The sequence below is a fragment of the Sander lucioperca genome, chromosome 10 (assembly GCF_008315115.2).
Source record: "Sander lucioperca isolate FBNREF2018 chromosome 10, SLUC_FBN_1.2, whole genome shotgun sequence".
NCBI lineage: Eukaryota > Metazoa > Chordata > Actinopteri > Perciformes > Percidae > Sander > Sander lucioperca.
In genome coordinates this window covers 18510115-18531010 of record NC_050182.1, presented here as the reverse complement: position 1 = coordinate 18531010, position 20896 = coordinate 18510115, and the positions used below count along the sequence as shown (strand labels likewise).

At 44.1% G+C, this 20896-nt stretch overlaps 1 protein-coding gene across 1 annotated transcript in view; it reads right to left on the bottom strand.

The window, feature by feature from the left end:
* The window catches only part of LOC116051213 (DENN domain-containing protein 4B-like), a 58266-nt gene extending 38239 nt beyond the window's left edge, over nucleotides 1-20027 (bottom strand). The window contains 8 exon segments of the mRNA XM_031301460.2: nucleotides 1-21; nucleotides 1008-1249; nucleotides 4476-4645; nucleotides 4992-5061; nucleotides 5952-6207; nucleotides 11454-11849; nucleotides 19961-19985; nucleotides 19988-20027. The exon segment at nucleotides 1-21 is cut by the window's left edge and continues 46 nt beyond it. Coding sequence (XP_031157320.2) covers nucleotides 1-21; nucleotides 1008-1249; nucleotides 4476-4645; nucleotides 4992-5061; nucleotides 5952-6207; nucleotides 11454-11849; nucleotides 19961-19985; nucleotides 19988-20027 — 1220 coding nt within the window.
* Between the last annotated feature and the right edge of the window lie 869 nt (nucleotides 20028-20896).

Sequence of the window (20896 nt, the reverse complement as noted above, 5' to 3'; positions counted from 1 at the left end):
TGCATGAAGCTGGAGATGTGTCTGCAGAGAGAGAAAACATCAGGGGGAAACACAGTCAGTCAGTCACGGTTTTTCCTGCCATTATAAAAGGTTTAGGTGCAGCACCTGAGCCCTAAAGGCCCAAACCATTGACTGTAAATATTAATGGACAGCATATGTATGACGTCTCCCATTGGTTTGTGGAGATCTGCTATGAGTCGTCGAGTTTGCCGTTACGGGCGCAGCCATCCTGGTTGTGGATGTGAGGATTTTAGACAAGAGGGAGGAGTGAGGGAGGAGCCATACTAGACTGTTGGGTGCTATCTGACTGTGATGCTAGCTGAGAGTTGGCAACGCTGCTTACACTCTACGTTATGTTACACACTTTCACTCCCAATCTGGATGCAACTACTGCTGAAAGCTAGCCTACAGAATTCGAGGTAAGATTTAGCTTAGCTAGGTTTTAAATATATCTTCAATCACATCATAGCCATGCCCTAAAACACCCCCTGCTTTATCGCCGATTTTAAAATCAACGAGACCATAATTCAATAAATGAACATCATTCTGTGTTGCAGAAGACTTAAAGGATCGGACAATGGCGTTTGTCCGGCATCTGTTGGCAGAACGCGGCGTTGCCTGCCCCAAAGTCCAAGTCACCGCCACGAGGAACATAGAAAGGTGCGTTTCGACCCGTTGGATCCACACAAACGTGGATCCATTAGCGCCTGCACTAAGCTAACCAACTGATAACGCTACCTCGACCAACGTTATAACAAGGGGAAAAAAGCTTATGGGGGGTGTTTGGCTCGAGGTCAAGGTGCAAAGCAGCCTAGGATGAAATTACTCCGAACCATCACTTTAATATCTGTTAATTTATCGCAAGTAATATCGCTATCGCGTTATTCTACAACGTTATCGCATATCGCATCTTTTCCTCATATCGTGCAGCCCTACTGATAAATAACACATCAATAAAACGGCAGCAGATCTGATTTGGTCTGTAAAAGAAAAATGGGAGCACTGACTTTTCGAGCGGCAGGACGTGGGGTCCGGAGATGGAGTATCTGTAGATGAAGGTGAGGAACTTCTGGAAGACGGTGAAGAAGGGCCAGTGGGAGAGGACACAGATGCTCTTCTTCACCTGCAGGCTGCGGTTGGTGATGGGCCGCCGGTCCACCACGCTGAGCAGCCCAAGCCGCACACTCTGCCGCTCCGACAGCAGATCCCTGGAGAAGGACTCGTAGAACTGGATGGCTGCTCCGTAAACCTGCGGGCGGGCAACAGGTTCTCACACTCATCTCGTAAAATACGGACGCTTGGTCAGGTGCCTTTGTCGTTCTTATTGACGCTAAAAGTCTCCTTTAGCGCTATAAGTAAACGCGCTTGGTCGGGACTATTGCCGTCCCTTTAGCGCTATAAGTAAACGCGCTTGGTCGGGACTATTGCCGTCCCTTTTGACGCAGTTATGTTAAGGAAAAGGTCGTGGGTGGGCTTACGGTTCCGTTACACGCGGGAAGAACGGGATGGTTGGGTTTAGGAAAGGGTCGTGGGTGGGCGTACGGTTCCGTGACACGCGGGAAGAACGGGATGGTTGGGTTTAGGAAAGGGTCGTGGGTGGGCGTACGGTTCTGTGACACGTGGGAGGAAAATAAAAAGCTCTCCTGGGTGAAAGTCCTGTGTTTGTTTGACCCATCCACCACCCCAACCAACTTCCATACGCGGAAATTCGCCCTTACATACTACTCGCTAAATCCTATCTAACTGCTGCTCTCCCCGGTGCTTTACACAAACACGCTGAAAGATGCCTTTTTCGTCACATCAGACGCTGACAGCTACTGTCCAAACGTCCTTATTTTACGAGTTCGGAATGAGAACGGGTTGGGGGGGGAGTAGAGGCATTTACAGACAGACACAGACACGGCTCGAAATAGAATAGAAACAGAGACTTAACAGGTCTGTTAGAAAATTATGACTACTCTTTTCTGTTAAAGCGTAACTCTCGCCAAAATGCAAACTAGGGTCTTTTTGTGAATGTACCCGAGTCAAACCTTCGTTTAAAAGCATAATTAGGACGGAATCACCACTTTTTTAGATTTTTTTAGATTTACCGTATTTTCGTTTTTCGGTCAAAAGGCCTTTTGAATGGGAGAGCTAGGGGCACTTTTATGCTAGCCTCAAAATAGCTATTTTTAAAACAATAAGAAGGCTAGACACAACATTAAACTTTGCTCGAAGTATCACCAGGGGCTCTACACATGAACTCCAGCATTGACAACATTGTTTGTGTACCCAGAGTTTACTAAAAAGAAAGGTTTTGAACAACTCACCGTAGCTCTTGTTGTTTCCAGCTGCTACCACCTCAGCAGTCAAAACGAGTCGATATCCGAATGCGAATGAACAGACTCCATATGAGGCTCCTTTTTCAACTACGAGGTCAATATTGTTTTTCCAACAACGACAAAACAACAAATAATCCGTGCATTTATATGGAACTAAGCTTTAGGAGCTTTCCATCTTTACTCTCCTCCCTGTTATGTTGCATTTGGAAATCAATCGTTTTTGACTGATAAAATGGCTGCGGCCGAAACAGCAAGAGCTACGGTGAGTTGTTCAAAACCTTTCTTTTCAGTAAACTCTGGGTACACAAACAATGTTGTCAATGCTTTAGTTAAGGTGTAGAGCCCATGGTCATACTTGGAGCAAAGTTTCATGTTGTGTCAAGCCTTCTTAAATAGCTATTTTGAGGCTAGCATCAAAGTGCCCCTAGCACTCCCATTCAAAAGGCCATTTGACTGAAAAACGAAAATACGGTAAATCTTAAAAGTGGCGATTCCGTCCTAAATATGCTTTTAAATGAAAGTTTGACTCGGGTACATTCACAAAAAGACCCTAGGTTGCATTTTGGCGAGAGTTACGCTTTAATAGTAAACTGTTTGCGCTCTCACGAGAGAAGCCTTGAGAGCCACTGACTGAACTTGTGAAAAGCACAGAATGCTTCCGAGGGCAGAGCAGGCGAGGAAATGCCCTGTCTGACCAGAGATTAGAGGACAACATCGCCTGTGTATTATGACTTCATCTTACTCATAAAAAAGTTGCTGTTGAAGGCTATCGTTTAGTCATTTTCTGTACTTTGCTGTGAGTGCTGTAAACTGGCTCCTTGCATGCGCAAGTAAAAATGAACTTTGAGAAGAACTTCAGTGATTCTGTCTATTCTTTGATACATAATTATCTTAACAAGGTCCAAAAGGATCCAGCTTCTAAAGAGGTACCTCTAATTTGTACTGATATACTTCACACTACTGATTTCAAGACACCTTTCAGTCCTTTCTAACATTTCATTTAATCAGTCTAACAGCCTGAAATGTTAGAGAGATGCAAAATTTTAATCAAAGAATTCAAAGTGTGTGTGTGTGTGTGTGTGTGTGTGTGTGTTGGAGCTGCAAAGATTAGTAGATTAGTTGTCAACTATTAATTTAATTGCCAATTATTTTGATAATCGATTAATCAGTTTGAGTCATTTGTTTACGGAAAAAACTCCTGGCTCCTACGTACTTCAGCACAATTTTCATTTCACTTCAGTACTCTGTCTGGGTTCGCGGTATAGTCTTGGTTTTTCTCGACCCAAGTTTTTGGCGGTCCAATCAGCAAACAGAGGGAGTGGCTGAGAACGATGACGTTGAGGACGTGCGCTAGAAAGATGCGAGCGAAGCCATTCGGTCCGTTGTGGCAACGTTGCCGAATATCCAGAAGTTAAAGCCTGAACAAGAACAATCTTTGCTGAGTTTTGTTGGTGGCCATGATGTTAAGGCCCTCCTCCCCACGGGGTTCGGGAACAGTTTGATTTTCCAGCTCGCTCCGTTAGTGGAAGGAGTTGGCTAAGGCTATCGCTAGCGATGCTAATGCTAATAGCCTTGACGGTCTCCCCTCTTGTTGCATATGCGCATGACATACGTCATGACCAAACGTTAGCGATTGGTTATGGCAGATCCAGAGTGGCTCTGGGCAGATCCAATAGTTTGAAACTTCAACAGAGTACCCGCCTTCAAGGAGGTTAACACAGACTCTCTGGACCAATGAAATGTACCAGAGTCTGGTAGGACCAGGCTAATGGACCAGAGTCTGGTAGGACCAGGCTAATGGACCAGAGTCTGGTAGGACCAGGCTAGTGTACCAGTCTGGTAGGACCAGGCTGATGTACCAGAGTCTGGTAGGACCAGGTTAATGGACCAGAGTCTGGTAGGACCAGGCTAATGTACCAGAGTCTGGTAGGACCAGGCTAGTGTACGAGAGTCTGGTAGGACCAGGCTAATGGACCAGAGTCTGGTAGGACCAGGCTATTATTTTCTGACATTTCCAGAAAATAATCCACACATTAATCAGCACTGAAACCCATCGTAAATTGCATAAGTGTGTGTGTGTGTGTGTGTGTGTGTGTGTGTGTGTGTGTGTGTGTGTGCATGCGTGCATGCGTGCATGCGTGCGTCTTCTCGGACCTTGTCCCCGGAGGCGGAGGTGAGGACGAAGGTGGAGAAGACGGGCAGCTGGTACTTGGTGTTGAGAGGCCAGCTCTCCACGGTGACGCCCATCGGCAGACAGAAGACCGGCACGCTCTCCGGCAGAGGAAACGCCTCCAGGTCCTCTTCCGGGTACCGGCTGATCAGACCTGCAGCACGCAGCAGTTAGCATCTTCACACTTTGAATTTTAAAACAGGGTTTCCCACAGTGTATTGCATGCCAAAACAACAGATATGTACATTATAAAGGCTGCCGTGTGGCGACATTCACTATAATGTCAGTTTTTATAAGTTGCCGATCTGAATAAATGAGCTTTTAGGAAGACAAGACGTGAGGAATCAGCAGAGAGAATGGGGAGACACTAAGCTAACGCCCCCCCCAACCCCCTCCCCGCACAATTATGACAGACCCAGACTAACTTTGCCATGTTGTCCCATCTGTTGGAGCCCTGATAACACTAAAGTGTGAGGTGCCAAAGGGTGACAGATACTCACTGGCTTCGTAGACCAGGGCGTTGGCTTTGGCCACCGCTCTCTTATAGCACACATACATAGCGGGACCCCACTGCAGACAAACACAAACACACAGCTGTGATTCACTCATCTTTTAACAGAAAAGGCGGAAAATGTTAACACGTTAAAGTATATTTCATTAAAGCTAGGGCTGTCCTAAATAATCCGACCTTAGAGGAGCATATAGCAAACAAACACATTATAAAGGTAATACACAATAAAACAAAGTACTGCTGCAGTCAAGAACATTAATACAGAATAGATATTTTACAATTAAAAGATTTATATGTTGTTTATATGTTAGATTATGAGATTGTTTAGTTTACAAAACTAAGGCCGGCCACACACTGGCTGCGTGGCGTGAGCGTGGCGTTTCTGTTGTGTGTCAGCTGAGTGGATTTTTCTATGTCTTTACACACCAGAAACGTCTGATACACGCTCACTCCACGCAGGCAGTGCGTAGCCGGCCAAGGGCCCTATCTTGTAGAGGTGTGAATCTTCAATGGTCTCGCGATTCGATTACGATTATCATGTCAGCGATTCGATTCGATATCTCGATGCATCACGATGCAATTCATAGCTTTTCAAGCTTCAAAAACAAAACATTCTGCAGTGCTGTAATACTAAATTAATTGGATACATAAAACTACAGCACTGAGCACGTCACTTCCTGAATGTGCAAAACATACCAGAATATGTAAACAGGTTGTTAGGCCTACATTAAATTGTAAACAGAAATAATCGATTATGGCCCAGCCGATTATCGATGCAGCATCGTCCACATCCATGATTCGATGCATCGATTATTTGATTAATTTTAACGCCTCTACTATCTTGCACCGGGCGCAGCGCAAAGCCTATTCTAAAGACTGACATGACTACAGATAATTGTCTTTTCCACAACAACAGACACAAACACTTCCCAGAAGCCCCGGTGCTCACCATGCCGGTGTTGAGGTTCTTGTCGACGCGGCAGAAGGTGTGCGGGGCGACCTCCCCTTTTCTGGGCAGCAGCAGGGCGATGTCGGTGACGCCCAGCGTGTGGAGGCCCTGCGAGTCCAGAGCCTGCCGGTACGTCAGGAACACGCGGTGGGCCATCGGGGCGAAGCTGGAGCTCAAGTTGGCCGAGCGTCTGTAGGGCGTCGTCTCGATGACAACCCAGCTCGGCTTCAGCTGCTCCTTCCCCTCATACAGAACCCTGCAGGGACAGTTTGACTCAAGTTAAACTGCGCTTTAAGTGTTCAAGTTCTGCTGTGATTGAAAACCTTTATGCTATTCGTTTTACATCAGTGTTTCTCAAATACGATATGTGTCCCCCTAGTGGTAATTTGGAGGACTGCAGGGGGTACGTGTCCCCCTAGGGGTACTTTGGAGGACTACAGGGGGTACGTGACATTTTTTGCAAAATGTTTTTCAGTTACAAGGCTGTAATTCATAGACTGTATATAGAATGGACCAACAGATCCCGTGTCTCTGGACCGAGACCAGTGAAGGATATTAGAAGCACTTTTCCGGTGAGCGCCGAGCGTTACTGAGCAGCCTCCAACTGAGAGAGATGACGTAAATGTGACGTGAGCAACCTGTCTGAAAGTTGTAAGTCTTCTGGTAGCTGTGCCAAGAGAAATCTCAATCATTCCCAATCTAGCAGAAACGGAGAGCATAGGTATATGTAAGGAGATGCAGGCACAGGCTAGCCAGGCTACTACGTGACAGTAAGTCGCGTGGTTAAGACACAATCGTGAGCCTATTTTTATAAAAACGTCTGCTACGGAGCCATAACGTGAGATACAAGGTAATGGAGTAGGGTGACCAGACGTCCCGGTTTCCGGGGACAGTCCCCAGTTTCGGTGACCTGTCCCCGGCTGGAGATGTCCCCGGAAATGTCCCCTGTTTTCACTGTGACTGACAGACCCGAAATTGGAATGAAATAATCGTGCACCCTACACGCACAGGCTCAAGACAGCCAGAGCAAGCCTCAGAGCTCAGAGATGTTCTAGAATGCCCATTTTACGATGCTAAAATTACTGTTTATTTACATGGAGTCTGGTGGGTTTAGCGAACGCAATTTCGCCGACTTTTTATATTTAAAAAAGGATCTTACTCTTTAACAAAAAGATCGACCTCCTTAGAAATCCTTTAAATAATGTTGTCAGACACTTAGAATATTTATCTGAGTCTGTCAGTGGCAAAACAAGCACTTTTTTGAACGTAAATACAAGCGGCACAATTGACGTCCTATTAACTTACATTGTAGCTTGTTTCGCCTTTGCTGACTGCAGTGATCTTGTTTAATACTGGACCAATGTCAAAGGAAAATATTTCCTCAATAGTTTTAATTGTATCTGATACTCAATGAGCTGTTGCAGAAACAAGCCCAGCCTGAAGCAATAAAGCAAAAGCTGTCAGATAAATGTAGTTCAGTAAACATTACAACATTTCCCTCTGAGGTGTAGTGGAGTACAAGTATGAAGTAGCAGCACCTGCCTTCTGTCCCCAGAGTCAGAACCAAACGGGGAAGCAGCGTTCAGTTTTTATGCTCCACATATCTGGAACAAACTCCCAGAAAACTACAGGTCTGCTGTAACTCTCAGTTCTTTTAAATCAAGGCTGAAGACTTTTCTTATTGATGTTGCCTTTCTTTAAATAATTGTTCATTTCTTAATCTCTTAGACCTATACTGTAACTGATTGCATTGTGTGGGTTTTAATAAAGAAACAACCTTTTACGAATAGAAAAGGGATTTACGGTTGAAATAAGACCACTAAAACACTAAAAGTGTGAATTTCAACAAAAAGCATTTTTGTGAAGGTTTTTCCAAGAAAGAAACTAAGACTCATCGTGACGACTATATTTTAAAATAAAAGTACTTTTTCCACGCCAAGATGGTGGATTGTTCATTTCTTAATTTCTTATACTGCACCGTAACTTTTATTTTTGTATTCTGTTTTTCATTTTGCGACATTATTGTCATCATTATTCCAGATTGCTGACTCATAGTGACCACTATATTTTAAAATAAAAGTACTTTTTCCATGCCAAGATGGGTGGCAAGCAGAGTAAACCACACGTCCCAGAGAGACCAATAGTGGATATGATGACAATGGGCCAGAATGTCTTCAATTGTTCATTTATAAGTCCTCTGGGAGGCCAGGTTTGGAACCTGTGTTGCAACAGAAAAAGGGTTAAAGTATAAGTCCTCTTGGAGGCCCGAGTTGGACTCGGTTAACTTGTTAAGTCCTTAGTAAGGCCCAATTTGGAACTGGTAAAGTCCTTTGGAAGGCCCGGTTTGGAACCTGAGTTGCAACAGAAAACATAAGTTCGCTGGGAGGCCCGAGTTGGACTCTTATACGGCACTGTTAATTCTCGTCTTTTATCTGTTTTTAATTATTTTTTTAATCGTTTTTAACTGCTCTTTAATGTTTTATGTGAAGCACTTTGAATTGCCCTGTTGCTGAAATGTGCTATACAAACAAAGCTGCCTTGCCCTGCCTTGCCTTGCCCTGCCCTGCCTTGCCCTGCCTTGCCCTGTCTTGCCCTGCCTTGCCTTGCCTTGCCTTGCCTCGCCTTGCCTTGCCTTGCCTTGCCTTGCCTTGCCTTGCCTTGGCCTGTCTTGCCCTGCCTTGCTTTGCCTTGCCTTGCGTTACCTTGCCTTGCCCTGCCTTTCCCTGCCTTGCCTTGCTCTGCCTTGCCTTGCCCTGCCCTGCCTTGCCTTGCCTTGCCTTGCCTTGCCTTGCCTTGCCTTGCCTTGCCCTTCCCTGCTTTGCCCTGCCTTGCCTTGCCCTGCTTTGCCCTGCCTTGCCTTGCCCTGCCCTGCCTTGCCCTGCCTTGCCTTGCCCTGCCTTGCCCTGCCTTGCCTTGCCTTGCCTTGCCCTGTCTTGCCCTGCCTTGCCTTGCCCTGCCCTGCCTTGCCTTGCCTTGCCTTGCCTTGCCTTGCCTTGCCCTTCCCTGCTTTGCCCTGCCTTGCCTTGCCCTGCTTTGCCCTGCCTTGCCTTGCCCTGCCCTGCCTTGCCCTGCCTTGCCTTGCCCTGCCCTGCCTTGCCCTGCCTTGCCTTGCCGTGCCTTGCCTTGCCTTGCCTTGCCCTGTCTTGCCTTGCCTTGCCTTGCCTTGCCTTGCCTTGCCCTGCTTTGCCCTGCCTTGCCTTGCCCTGCCCTGCCCTGCCTTGCCCTGTCTTGCCTTGCCTTGCCTTGCCTTGCCTTGCCTTGCCTTGCCCTGCCCTGCCCTGCCTTGCCCTGCCTTGCCTTGCCTTGCCTTGCCTTGCCCTGCCTTGCCTTGCCTTGCCTTGCCCTGCCCTGCCCTGCCTTGCCCTGCCTTGCCTTGCCTTGCCTTGCCTTGCCCTGCCTTGCCTTGCCTTGCCCTGCCCTGCCCTGCCCTGCCTTGCACTGCCTTGCCCTGTCTTGCCTTGCCCTGCCTTTCCTTGCCTTGCCTTGCCTTGCCCTGCCTTGCCTTGCCCTGCCTTGCCCTGCTGGAGCTGCTGTCTTCGCAACCCGACCCCGGACAAACGGATGAAAATGGATGGATGGTGTATGACACACTGAATCTAAAAATATGTGTATCATCATAACTGTGTGTTTAGATTTGACTGAGTTATGACTCTGAAAAGAGGGAGATTATTTGCTGTAATCTGAATTTAAAGTACCTTAATATCCTCCATGAGCTGTGTGTCAGAGCAACTGCTGCAACTGTTAACCACGTTGATTATCGGGACAAATCAGCAGCCAAACTACAATGACTAACTTCAAGTTATTTTTTAGAACGTCATGTACCAGTTTTGAAAAAGCCTCTGTTCTATTGAAACGACGGGATGATCTCGTACAATCAGCCTCACAAAATCAGACTTGAGCTCAATTTTTGAGATGAGATTTAAGTCTGTAAAACATTCAGACTCACAGGTTCTGGACCTGCTCACCCTCTGTCAGCTGCAAGAGAAAAATATGTAATCTGCTGTTTAATAAAAGAGGATCTGCCTCATTATCCTCCATCACGGGCGTGATGCAGAGTTGAATGTGAAAGACAATAGAGAAGAGTCTGTGTGACGGGGATGGGAACACGTCTGCCCACCGCTATGTCACATAACCCTCTGTGTTATATAAGCTTTAACATGCATCACGTGAACTGAACGCACTGGACATGATGTCTGTATCATTGTGGTGCTGATGGTTTCTGTTCATTTCATATGAAAACAGAATAATTTACAGTACAACATGCAGTCTGTGTTTATTATTACTTATTCAACAACCTTTTATTCCTTCAGACCAGTGGTTCTCAAGCGTTTTTCATTAATGTTCCCCTTTGAACAGTGTTTTTTAAGCCATGTACCCCCTAACCAGCGCGAATGATTTTTGGTAGAAAAAAAAAGTCTCTATAAAGAGGAAGAATACAGCGATGTCAGCGATAGATTTACTAAACAACAGCCTTGGACCTGGAAAACATTTAGATGATGATCAAAATAGTAACAAAAACTTAGTAGTAGGTAGAAAGAAGGAAGTAAGGCAAGAATAGGTCGAAAATAGTAACAAAAACTTCGGAAAAAAACACAGTAGAAAGAAGGAAGGCAACACTAGGGCGACAAAAGGGACAAAAAACTGATGGCCAAGCACACAGCTGATGGCCAAGCACACAGCTGATGCGAATTCTCTGCCCCCTCGTCAAAGCCAGGCGACAAAAGCACAAAGCAAGCCGATCCACTTTTCCATGTTGATAAGAGCATTAAAATGTTAAAAAAATAATGGGACAAAAAGAAATCTAGGGACATTTGGAATAGGTAAAAATGTGCGATTAATTGCGATTTATTGCAAGTTAACTATGACATTAATGTGATTACATTTTTTAATCGTTTGACAGCATTAGTTTTTTTGTTACTTCTTACCGATGTTTTTGTTACATTTTTCCTGCGCTTTTTTTTAAGTTGTTTTGTTGTTTTTCCCCCACGTTTTTGAAGCTATTTCTGACATTTTTGACACTCTTTTCAACATTCTTTTAACATTTTTTTTCTCCAAATGCTATAAAATTGAATTGAAATTGTTTTTTTGACAATTTGGTTGAAAGAAACTCAAATTTCCGATATAGAAACGTTTTGAAAGGACACCCAAGGACAACAGGAGAGTTAAAATATTTTCAGGAATTCTTGAAAGGGCAGCTCCTGATTTGTATGTGGCGTTTTCTTTTCACCAAAACCAATTCCTTCCCGAGACTATTTAGCAGAGCCACCATCGCTGCGTCCAGAGCTCAGCACCGCCCAAGACAACTGTGATTGGTTTGAAGAAGTGCAAACAACCCACAGCGTCCTATCCCAGAATGTATCTGTGGTGTAGCGAGACCTTACTCCACAGTAGGGTTGCCCGATATTGATATTATATATGATATTGTGCACCCCTAATCCACAGCGCTGTGGAGATGTAAAACTGGCAACGCGAGACCAAACACAAGTTAACAGTAGATCTCACCCCAAGTCCAGTATGGGTGGTTTGTCCCCTCCCCGGCGATAGCACAGGTACAGGTGAGGGTTGTTGATGATGCCGGTGCTCAGCTCAGCTGAGTGTCCGCCCAGCGTCTTCTCAATGCAGGTGAAGCCCTCGGGCACTTCCTCCCCGAGCCCCCGGGCGATCACTGCCAGGTCCGTCACCCACTCCACCGCTCGTCCCGACGAGACCGAGGAAGAGGACGAGGACGAGGACGAGGAAGAGGACGAGGACGAGGACGAGGACGAGGAGGAGTTGCTGGTTTTTATGCCACACTCGTCTAGGGGCTTCCAGGCCCCCGCAGGGTCGAGTCCTGCCAATACAAAGTAGTCCACCAGCTGGGGACATTTCTCCTCGGTCATGCCGTCTGTCTGCCCTCCACTGTAGAGAGAGAGAGAGAGACAGAGAGAGAGAGAGAGAGAGAGTAAGGGTTTATTATTCAAATATCACACGTTAGAGAGATTTATGAATTCAAAGAGACCGGTACAAAATTTGAGTTTACAGCTTTGCGGTGTATAGCTAGGTCTATGGTAGGGTTTTGCGGTGTGTAGTTAGGTTTATGGTAGGGTTTTGCGGTGTATAGCTAGGTCTATGGTAGGGTTTTGCGGTGTGTAGTTAGGTCTATGGTAGGGTTTTGCGGTGTGTAGCTAGGTCTATGAGAGGGTTTTGCGGCGTGTAGCTAGGTCTATGGTAGGGTTTTGCGGTGTGTAGCTAGGTCTATGGTAGGGTTTTGCGGTGTGTAGCTAGGTCTATGGTAGGGTTTTGCGGTGTGTAGCTAGGTCTATGGTAGGGTTTTGCGGTGTATAGCTAGGTCTATGGTACGGTTTTGCGGTGAGTAGCTAGGTCTATGGTACAGTTTTGCGGTGTGTAGTTAGGTCTATGGTAGGGTTTTAATCCACTGGTTAAGATTCTGCCGAATCCGAAACCAAATACCGAATCCTCCTCCCATCCTTAGTCCATTAACACAGTAAACACATTAATGAAGTAAACAGTGACTGTCCTTCCTTTGCCGTAGCTGAAGTTGCTGCATTTTGGCTGCTGTCTGTAGATTCCTTCATGCACAACTTGTATTCTTTTGGATGTTTCCTACCAAATGTTGTAACAGCGGTGATGTTGTGTATAGTTTAGGGTCCTCGCCACCACGAGACAAATCGGCATTGCAAATTGAACATGTAGCTGGACTTGAATGGCCTTCTTTTGACTGAAAGTACTGCCAAACAACAAAACAATGACGGCGCCGTTGATTACGGGAAGGTGTTTATGTAAGTGGAGAGTTCAATGCAGTAGGCTGTGAGAAAGTGAAAATGGAACTCGGGAGCAGAAAAAGTGTAAAAAAAACCCTAACCCTAAGGACTCTAAACAATACACAACATCATGCTGTTACAACATTTGGTATGAAACATCTGAAAGAATATGAGTTGTGCATGAAGGAATCTACAGACAGTAGCCAAAATGCAGCAACTTCAGGTACGGCCAAGGAAGGACAGTCACTGTTTACTTCATTAATGTGTTTACTGTGTTCATGGACTGAGGATGGGAGGAGGATTCAGTATTCGGTTTCGGATTCGGCAGAATCTTAACCAGTGGATTCGGTATTCGGCCGAACGCCAAAAATCTGGATTCGGTGCATCCCTAACATAAATAAAAAAACAGATTATTTCACTAAATGAGACAATTATATTGTTAATCGCAATCATTTCTGCGTCCAGCAAAATTTTTAATTGTTACAGGCCTCGTCTGAAAACATCAACAGCATTGACTAACTGCAATGTTGCACCTTCGCTTGAAGCAAAGAAAGAGGACCCATGAGTTGTCACTCTTTAAACTGTTTGAGTGTTTGGTTAAAGATCGTCGCTGCATTATCCAGACTAGTGATTCCCCTCAGCAGTTCTGTTTGCTGCAGTGAAGAACCACATCACATATAAAAGATAGGGGAGGGGCGTTTTCTGCTGTAATGAAAAAAATAAGAACAGCAATTTCAGCTGAAACAGCCGATTTCATCACAAAAACTTTCCTTTTTTAATGGACCATGTGCAACAATGGAAAACACACACACAGATTTCCTCACTGACAGAATGTACTACAGTTTACTGTGACACACACACACATGTTTTTGGCATTATCTTTGTGGGAACCTGTCACTGACATAATGCATTCCCTAGCCCCTTACCCTAACCTTAACCATCACAACTAAATGCCTAACCTTAACCCTTACCCTCACCATCATAACCTAATTCTAACCCTAATCCTAAAACCAAGTCTTAACCCTCAAACAGCCCTTTACACTTGTGGGGTCCAGCATTTTGGCCCCACAAAGCTGTCGGGACCCCACACGTATACTGGACTCCCGGTTTTTGGACCCCACGAATATAGTTAAACACACACACACACCCACACACACACACCACAGACACCCCCCCCCCCTACCCCTGCTACAATCAAAGAACATAAATACAGAATAGATAAATGAGCAGTCTGTTCAAAAGCATTTTCATTATGGATTTATATGTTGTTTTTATATGTTAGATTAAGAGATTGTTTAGTCTACAAAACTAAACTCTTATGCTGACCTTCCACCAAACAACTTTTTAGACAAATATCCAACCTGGGAATAGTCAGGAGGCCAAAACTGATATTAAAACTTTGTCGGACACTTTTTGGTACAAGCATACAACCTATCCAGTATTAATATTTAACCCCTCAACATGTGTTCTAGCCAGGTTGTCAGCTTAGAAAATGTTTTTTTGTCCATTTTAACACTGTATTCTTAAAAGTGGTAAAAGCGGATTTTTTTTCCAAAGTGCTTCCATTTTCTTCCATGTTACTGTAATTTTGGGCAAATGTGCAATATAATCCAATTTATGGGCAAGCATGATCATTAAAAAATAATAATCAATAAATACCACAAGAGTATCACACCACAAGGGGACTGTTGTGTCAGCACAGCTGTGATTTGGCATGAGGCAGCAGATCCAGAGAAGATGATCACAGCAGGTGTCAACAGTCTGAACAAAACTTTATAAAAGGAGTGAATCACACAATCACACAACAGATTATCTTGGTCTATTTGGCTACACAAACATTTACCTCAAGATTCTACCATTCTACCATCAAATGTTGCCAGAAACAGGTAAGCTAAACTGTTTTCCAACTAGCTATACTTCCCAGACAGATAGCCAGGCTAATTTACTTCCATAATTACTAGCTTACTTACTAATAGGTAAATTAAGTTTTGCGCAGATGTGTAATGGAAATATTATGTTTATAATTTATTTGCTGCACAGCAGCCTATTTTACATTCTGCTAGCTAAAAGTGTTAACCAGTTTGTTAGATAGCCAAGCCCTCAGCTTATGTAAGAGGACATTGTAGTGATCCACTCAGAAACAAATCAGACTAGTGTAGTGAAACATTTCTTTGCCTTTCAGATGAGATAACATGGATCCAGAGGGAGCTGTAAGCCTAGTGTCCAAAGAAAAACAAATAGGGAGCAATATTGATTGGGAAAATGTTTCATTTGTCAAGACAAATATGGAAAATACAGCCAAGATAAGTGGGGGATTTGAAGATGCTGAAAAAGTGGCAACGGCAGCTGGGATTGATGTTTCCCACCTACAGGCTGCACATGAAGAAGCAGATACCCGCATATTGCTAAATGCTGTTGATGCCACAACCAAAGGGTATGAGAGGCTCATCATTCAGTGTTGCTTCTTGTGTTTGCACACCTGCTGAGGCCAGAAATTTGGATGAAAGCAGGAACTGCCAAGAAACCACGCTACATTAGAGTGCATGATATTAAAATGTCAAATGAGATTCTGGATGGTCTGTTGGCATTTCATGCCATCACTGGATGTGACACTACCAGTCAGTTCACTGGAATAGGAAAAAGGACAACGTGGAAAGTGTTCCAGCAGTGCCCTCATCTTCTCCACAGCTTTGGTGAGGATGAAGTACCAAGTCCAGCTATTCTATCCTCAGCAGAACAGTTTGTCTGCAAACTGTATGATCCAAAAACGACCAGCACTTCAATCCATGATGCTCGTTGTGCCCTGTTTCGGAAAGTGAAAGCCGATGTGGATACTTTACCACCACATCAGGATGCCTTGTCTCTGCACCTCATGAGGGCCCACTATCAAACAAAGGTTTGGAAACAGTCACTAGTGACTCATCCACAGTTGCCCTCACTAACCAGTTCTGGTTGGCACATGAAGGATGGAATGCTTTTCCCCTAGCTTTTAACCAAAGAACCTGTGCAGGCCAGGTGCTTGGAGCTGATTATATGTGGATGCAAGGAAAGTGGAAGTCAGTGCAGTACCAGGCAGTGTCGATGTCAAAAAAGTGGAATATTTTGCAGTGGGGCATGTGGGTGTGCCTGTGCAGCTTGGTGCAAGAATACTCCGGTACTCACATTATTAGGGCCCGAGCGCCGACAGCGGCGAAGGCCCTATTGAAACTAAAGGAATTATTATTATTTTCCCGGCAAATGAATTGGCTTTTTGAGGGGCTTAACATATTCAAAAACTCACCAAATTTGGCGGTCGCATCAAGTCTGGTGAACATTTACGTATTTTAAGGGTTTCGAGAATATGCACGCAAAAATGGCTCGCTAGCGCCCCCTACAATGTTAAAAAAATGTAGCCCCTGCAGTGCGTTTAACGTAGACTCACGAAACTTGGTACACATATGTATCATGTCAAGATGTACAAAAAACGTCATTGAAGCCATACCCTAAGCCCAACAGGAAGTCCACCATTTTGATTTCAAAGTTCGAAATTAGTGCGATTTTGGCCATTTCCACATGTCGTACTTTAACGAACTCCTCCTAGAGATTTCATCCGATCAACTTCAAATTCGGTCTGTGCCATCTTAAGACATTAAAGATGAAAAGTTGTTAAAAGAAAAACTTTTCGTCATAGGGCGTGGCCGTGGCGGGGCGGCCATTTTGTGCGTTTCGCCGCCGAAACAGGAAGTGGGTGTAACTCGAGTGTACATTGTCCGATTGGCTCGAAACTTTTCAGGATTCATAAGAGTCCAACCCTGAGGACAAATAAAGGCCGATATTTACTTGAAGTCATAGCGCCCCCTAGTGGCAACAGGAAGTAGGCCTAAAAGTCAAGGTGCTATACTTTAACGAACTCCTCCTAGAGATTTCATCCAATGTACTTCAAACTTGGTCTCTATCATCCCAACACCTTAAAGATGAAAAGTTATTAAAAGAAAAACTTTTCGTCTGACGGTGTGGGCGTGGCGTGGCGGCCATTTTGAGTGTTGAGCGATGAACAAATAAATTGTTGTAACTTGAGTGTACGTTGTCGTATCTGCCCGAAAATTCTCAAGATTGACAAGGGTCCAGGCCTGAGGACACCTACAGGCCATATTTGACTTTTGGTCATAGCGCCCCCCGCTGGCAACAGGAAATGCGCCTTATATGACAAACATCATCCGATTTACATGAAACTTAGAATGTGTGGTCTACATGTGATAATGAGCCGGCCCCTATAATATAACCATGCCCACTTACTCAGGCCACGCCCCCTTTCATAACATTTGTACCGTTTAAGGTAGAGTCTTGTGTGAGGTGTCATTGAACTCAGCAGAGTTCCTTCTTCATTGGTGATTGTTTGGCCCGCCCCCTATGCTTAAGCCACGCCCCCTTTCATAACATTTGAACGATTTAAGGTTGACCATTGTGTGAGGTATCAGTGAACTCAGCAGAGAGTTGCTTCTTCATTGGTGCTGGTTAGGTCCGCCCCCTATGGTTAAGCCACGCCCCCTTTCATAACATTTGAACGTTTTAAGGTTGACCATTGTGTGAGGTATCAATGAACTCAGCAGAGAGTTCCTTCTTCATTGGTAATATTTTGCCCCGCCCCCTATGCTTAAGCCACGCCCCCTTTCATAACCTTTGAACCGATTAAGGTAGACCCTTGTGTGAGGTATCATTGAACTCAGCAGAGACTTCCTTTTTAATTGGTGATGGGTTGACCCGGCCCCTATGTTTAAGCCACACCCCCGTTCATAACATTTGAACCATCTAAGGTAGAGTCTTGTGTGAGGTATCATTGAACGCAGCAGGGAGTTCCCTTTTCATTGGTGACGATTTGCGGTGTCTGAGTGCCGCGCAAATGCACGGTCGCAAGGAGCGGCGAACGCCGGTGACCCCGACGCGCGCAGAGGAGCGAGGGCCCATCCATCGCTGCTTGCAGCTTTAATTATTATTGAGTTTTGCCACATTATATGCAACTATATTGTTTAAAAAAAATAAAAACAGTAAATTCTTCTTTTGTGTCCCTGACCATGACTCAGACTGAGCACATGGACATGGTTCCTGGGTGCCTTTTGTTGGCTGCCTACCTGAGTGCCACTGCTTTGATGGGGAAAAACATACCATTGCCATACGACTATTACATAGTTATTACTACTAACTAGTTACTAACCCCTAACCCTAAAGAAGTGAGAGAGCAGTTATGTTAGGATGGAATTAATAACTATAGTGATATGTCAATTAAATATAATTTGTGTTACAACCTGGTACATTAATGAAGTCAAATAGCACCACAGACCACCATCTACAGTTCTACATTTCCACCTTGACATTAAAGTATTATAACTTGTGCAGCATTGCACAATCTCTCCCTACAAGCTTTAAAATTGGCTTGACTCATTCCCATAGATAGGGGTAATGATTGATAGAGGTTTTGGGATACTAGGTTATGTTTCCAAGCTAATATTCACTTTGAAAACTGGTTCTCTTTAGGCAGAGATTGTTTTTTTCATGTTCTAGTTCTGTTGTCTCTTACACTGTACAATAAATGTTCATTCTGACACTGTAAGTGTGTGTGGGGTCCAGCATTTTAGCCCCACAAAGCTGTCAGGACCCCACAAGTATACTGGACTCCCGGTTTTTGGACCCCACGAATATAGTTAAACAAGCACACACACCCACACACACACACACACACACACACACACACACACACACTCACACACGGTGGATGCAGGAAAAAACGGAGATGAGACGACATGATGACCTAAATTGAGGACAGCTATGCTCGTTATTGTAAGTGCAATGATAAGTTAAAGTCCAATAAGTACTTTATTAAACCATATGAATGTCTGTCCCAGGCCAGGTTAGGAATTTAACTAACAATGTAACGATCAACAAGCCACTGACACATTATTTTGATTATTTTCTGTCTTAAATCCATCAGCCATCTTCATATTATAGCAACAATTGCAGCATCCTGAGCCTTTTTAGTTACTAGGAAATCTCAGCCCAGAGTAGTTTTATTCTCCCCAAAACAAGTTCACTTTTTATTTTTAAAAGAACTATACAAAAAAAACGTTCACTGTCTCACGCAACTTCATTGCAACAAACGACAAAAGAAATCGCAACTTTTATCGAAATTTTAGTACAACAAAAGATGTTAAACACCCACACCCACACACACACCCACACGCCCCCACACACACACACCCACACACCCCCACACGCACACCCCTACATACACACACCCACCCACCCCCCCCACACACACACCCACACACACTTCCTCACTGACAGAGTGTACTATAGTTTACTGTGTGGGTACAACCGGCTGTTTCCAACACTGGATCACTTATTGTTTGAAACGACGGCTCAGAACTGAGAGAAGTAGGATTGAAACTAAAGATTCTCCTGAATCACATATCTTGCCAAGCAAGTTTGCACTTGTGAGGAATTTGCCTCGGTAAACAATAAACAAAGTACTGCTACAGTCAAAGAACATAAATACAGAATAGATAAATGAGAAGTCTGTTCAAAAGCATTTTCATTATGGATTTATATGTTGTTTTTATATGTTAGATTAAGAGATTGTTTAGTCTACAAAACTAAACTCTTATGCCGACCTTCCACCAAACAACTTTTCAGACAAATATCCAATCTGGGAATGAAATCCTGAAAGTCTTGATGTTCCAACAAAATCAAACGTGCGTTTGATATCATCCTACACTTGAAGTCTTGGTAGTCAAATCTTCTAGTCTGAGACTAAAAACTCAGAGCCATTACGATGCAGATGTCACACTTTAGTCTTTTCAAAGTCTTCTAGCAGATGGTATTACCCCATTAAGTGACATCTTTAAATGTCCAAAAACACAAGTCAGTTTACTGTAACGTTTGACCGATGATCAACAAAGACCAAAACGACCGATTAGTATATTATAATGTTCAGTTGAATTTACAAAAAAAACAGACAAGCAGCGAAATTTTTTGACACATTTTCAAGTCTTCAATTGTACTTAAAGTGACTTTAAAAGTAATGGATTATCATAGTAGTTGGTGATTCTTTTTCTAGCTGTCTGACAAACACAAAATAATAATAAAAGTTGCAGACCAACCTGAAGCGTTTCCCCCACAAGATTGTTGTCCTATTTCAAACACAATCATCACCAGATATGTCCAAATACTTCTGTATACAACAGTACCTAATAATAGGTATCTAAATGTTATTACCCTGTTCCTCAGCAGCGTTCTTTAGTCCCCTTTGTAACGTTTCAGCCTCCCCACCAGCAAAGCACATTATGGTCCCACACTGGAGCAAGATACGATGTCGTCCGCCCAACGACTGGATGTGATGTAACGTTACACTCTCTGTGGTTAAGGCTTTGATGCTCAACTTCCACTTTTAAAATCAGATGCATGAGACCCTTCATTTTAGGGAAATAATATAGAATATTACACTTTCTGAGTCCATCAGACCAGTGGTTCTCAAGCTCTTTTCAATAATGGTCCCCCTTTGAACAGTTTTTTTTAAGCCATGTACCCCCTAACCAGCACATATGTACAGACACACACACACACACACACACACACAGGTTTGTGACACTATCTTTGTGGGGACCTGTCATTGACATAATGCATTCCCTAGCCCCTTACCCTAACCTTAACCATCACAACTAAATGCCTAACCTTAACCCTTACCCTCACCCTAACCATAACCTAATTATAACCCTAATCCTAAAACCAAGTCTTAACCCTCAAACAGCCCTTTAACCTTGTGGGGTCCAGCATTTTGGCCCCACAAAGCTGTCGGGACCCCACAAGTATACTGCACTCCCGGTTTTTGGACCCCACGAATATAGTTAAACAAGAACACACACACACACACACACACACACACACACACACACACGGTGGATGCAGGAAAAACCAGAGATGAGACGACATGATGACCTAAATTGAGGACAGCTACGCTCGTTATTGTAAGTGCAATGATAACTTAAAGTCCAGTAAGTCCTTTATTAAACCGTATGAATGTGTGTCCCAGGCCAGGATAGGAAATTAACTAACAATGTAACGATCAACAAGCCACTGACACATATGTTCAAATTTGATTTTGATTATTTTTTGTCTTAAATCCACCAGCCATCGTCATATTATAGCAACAAT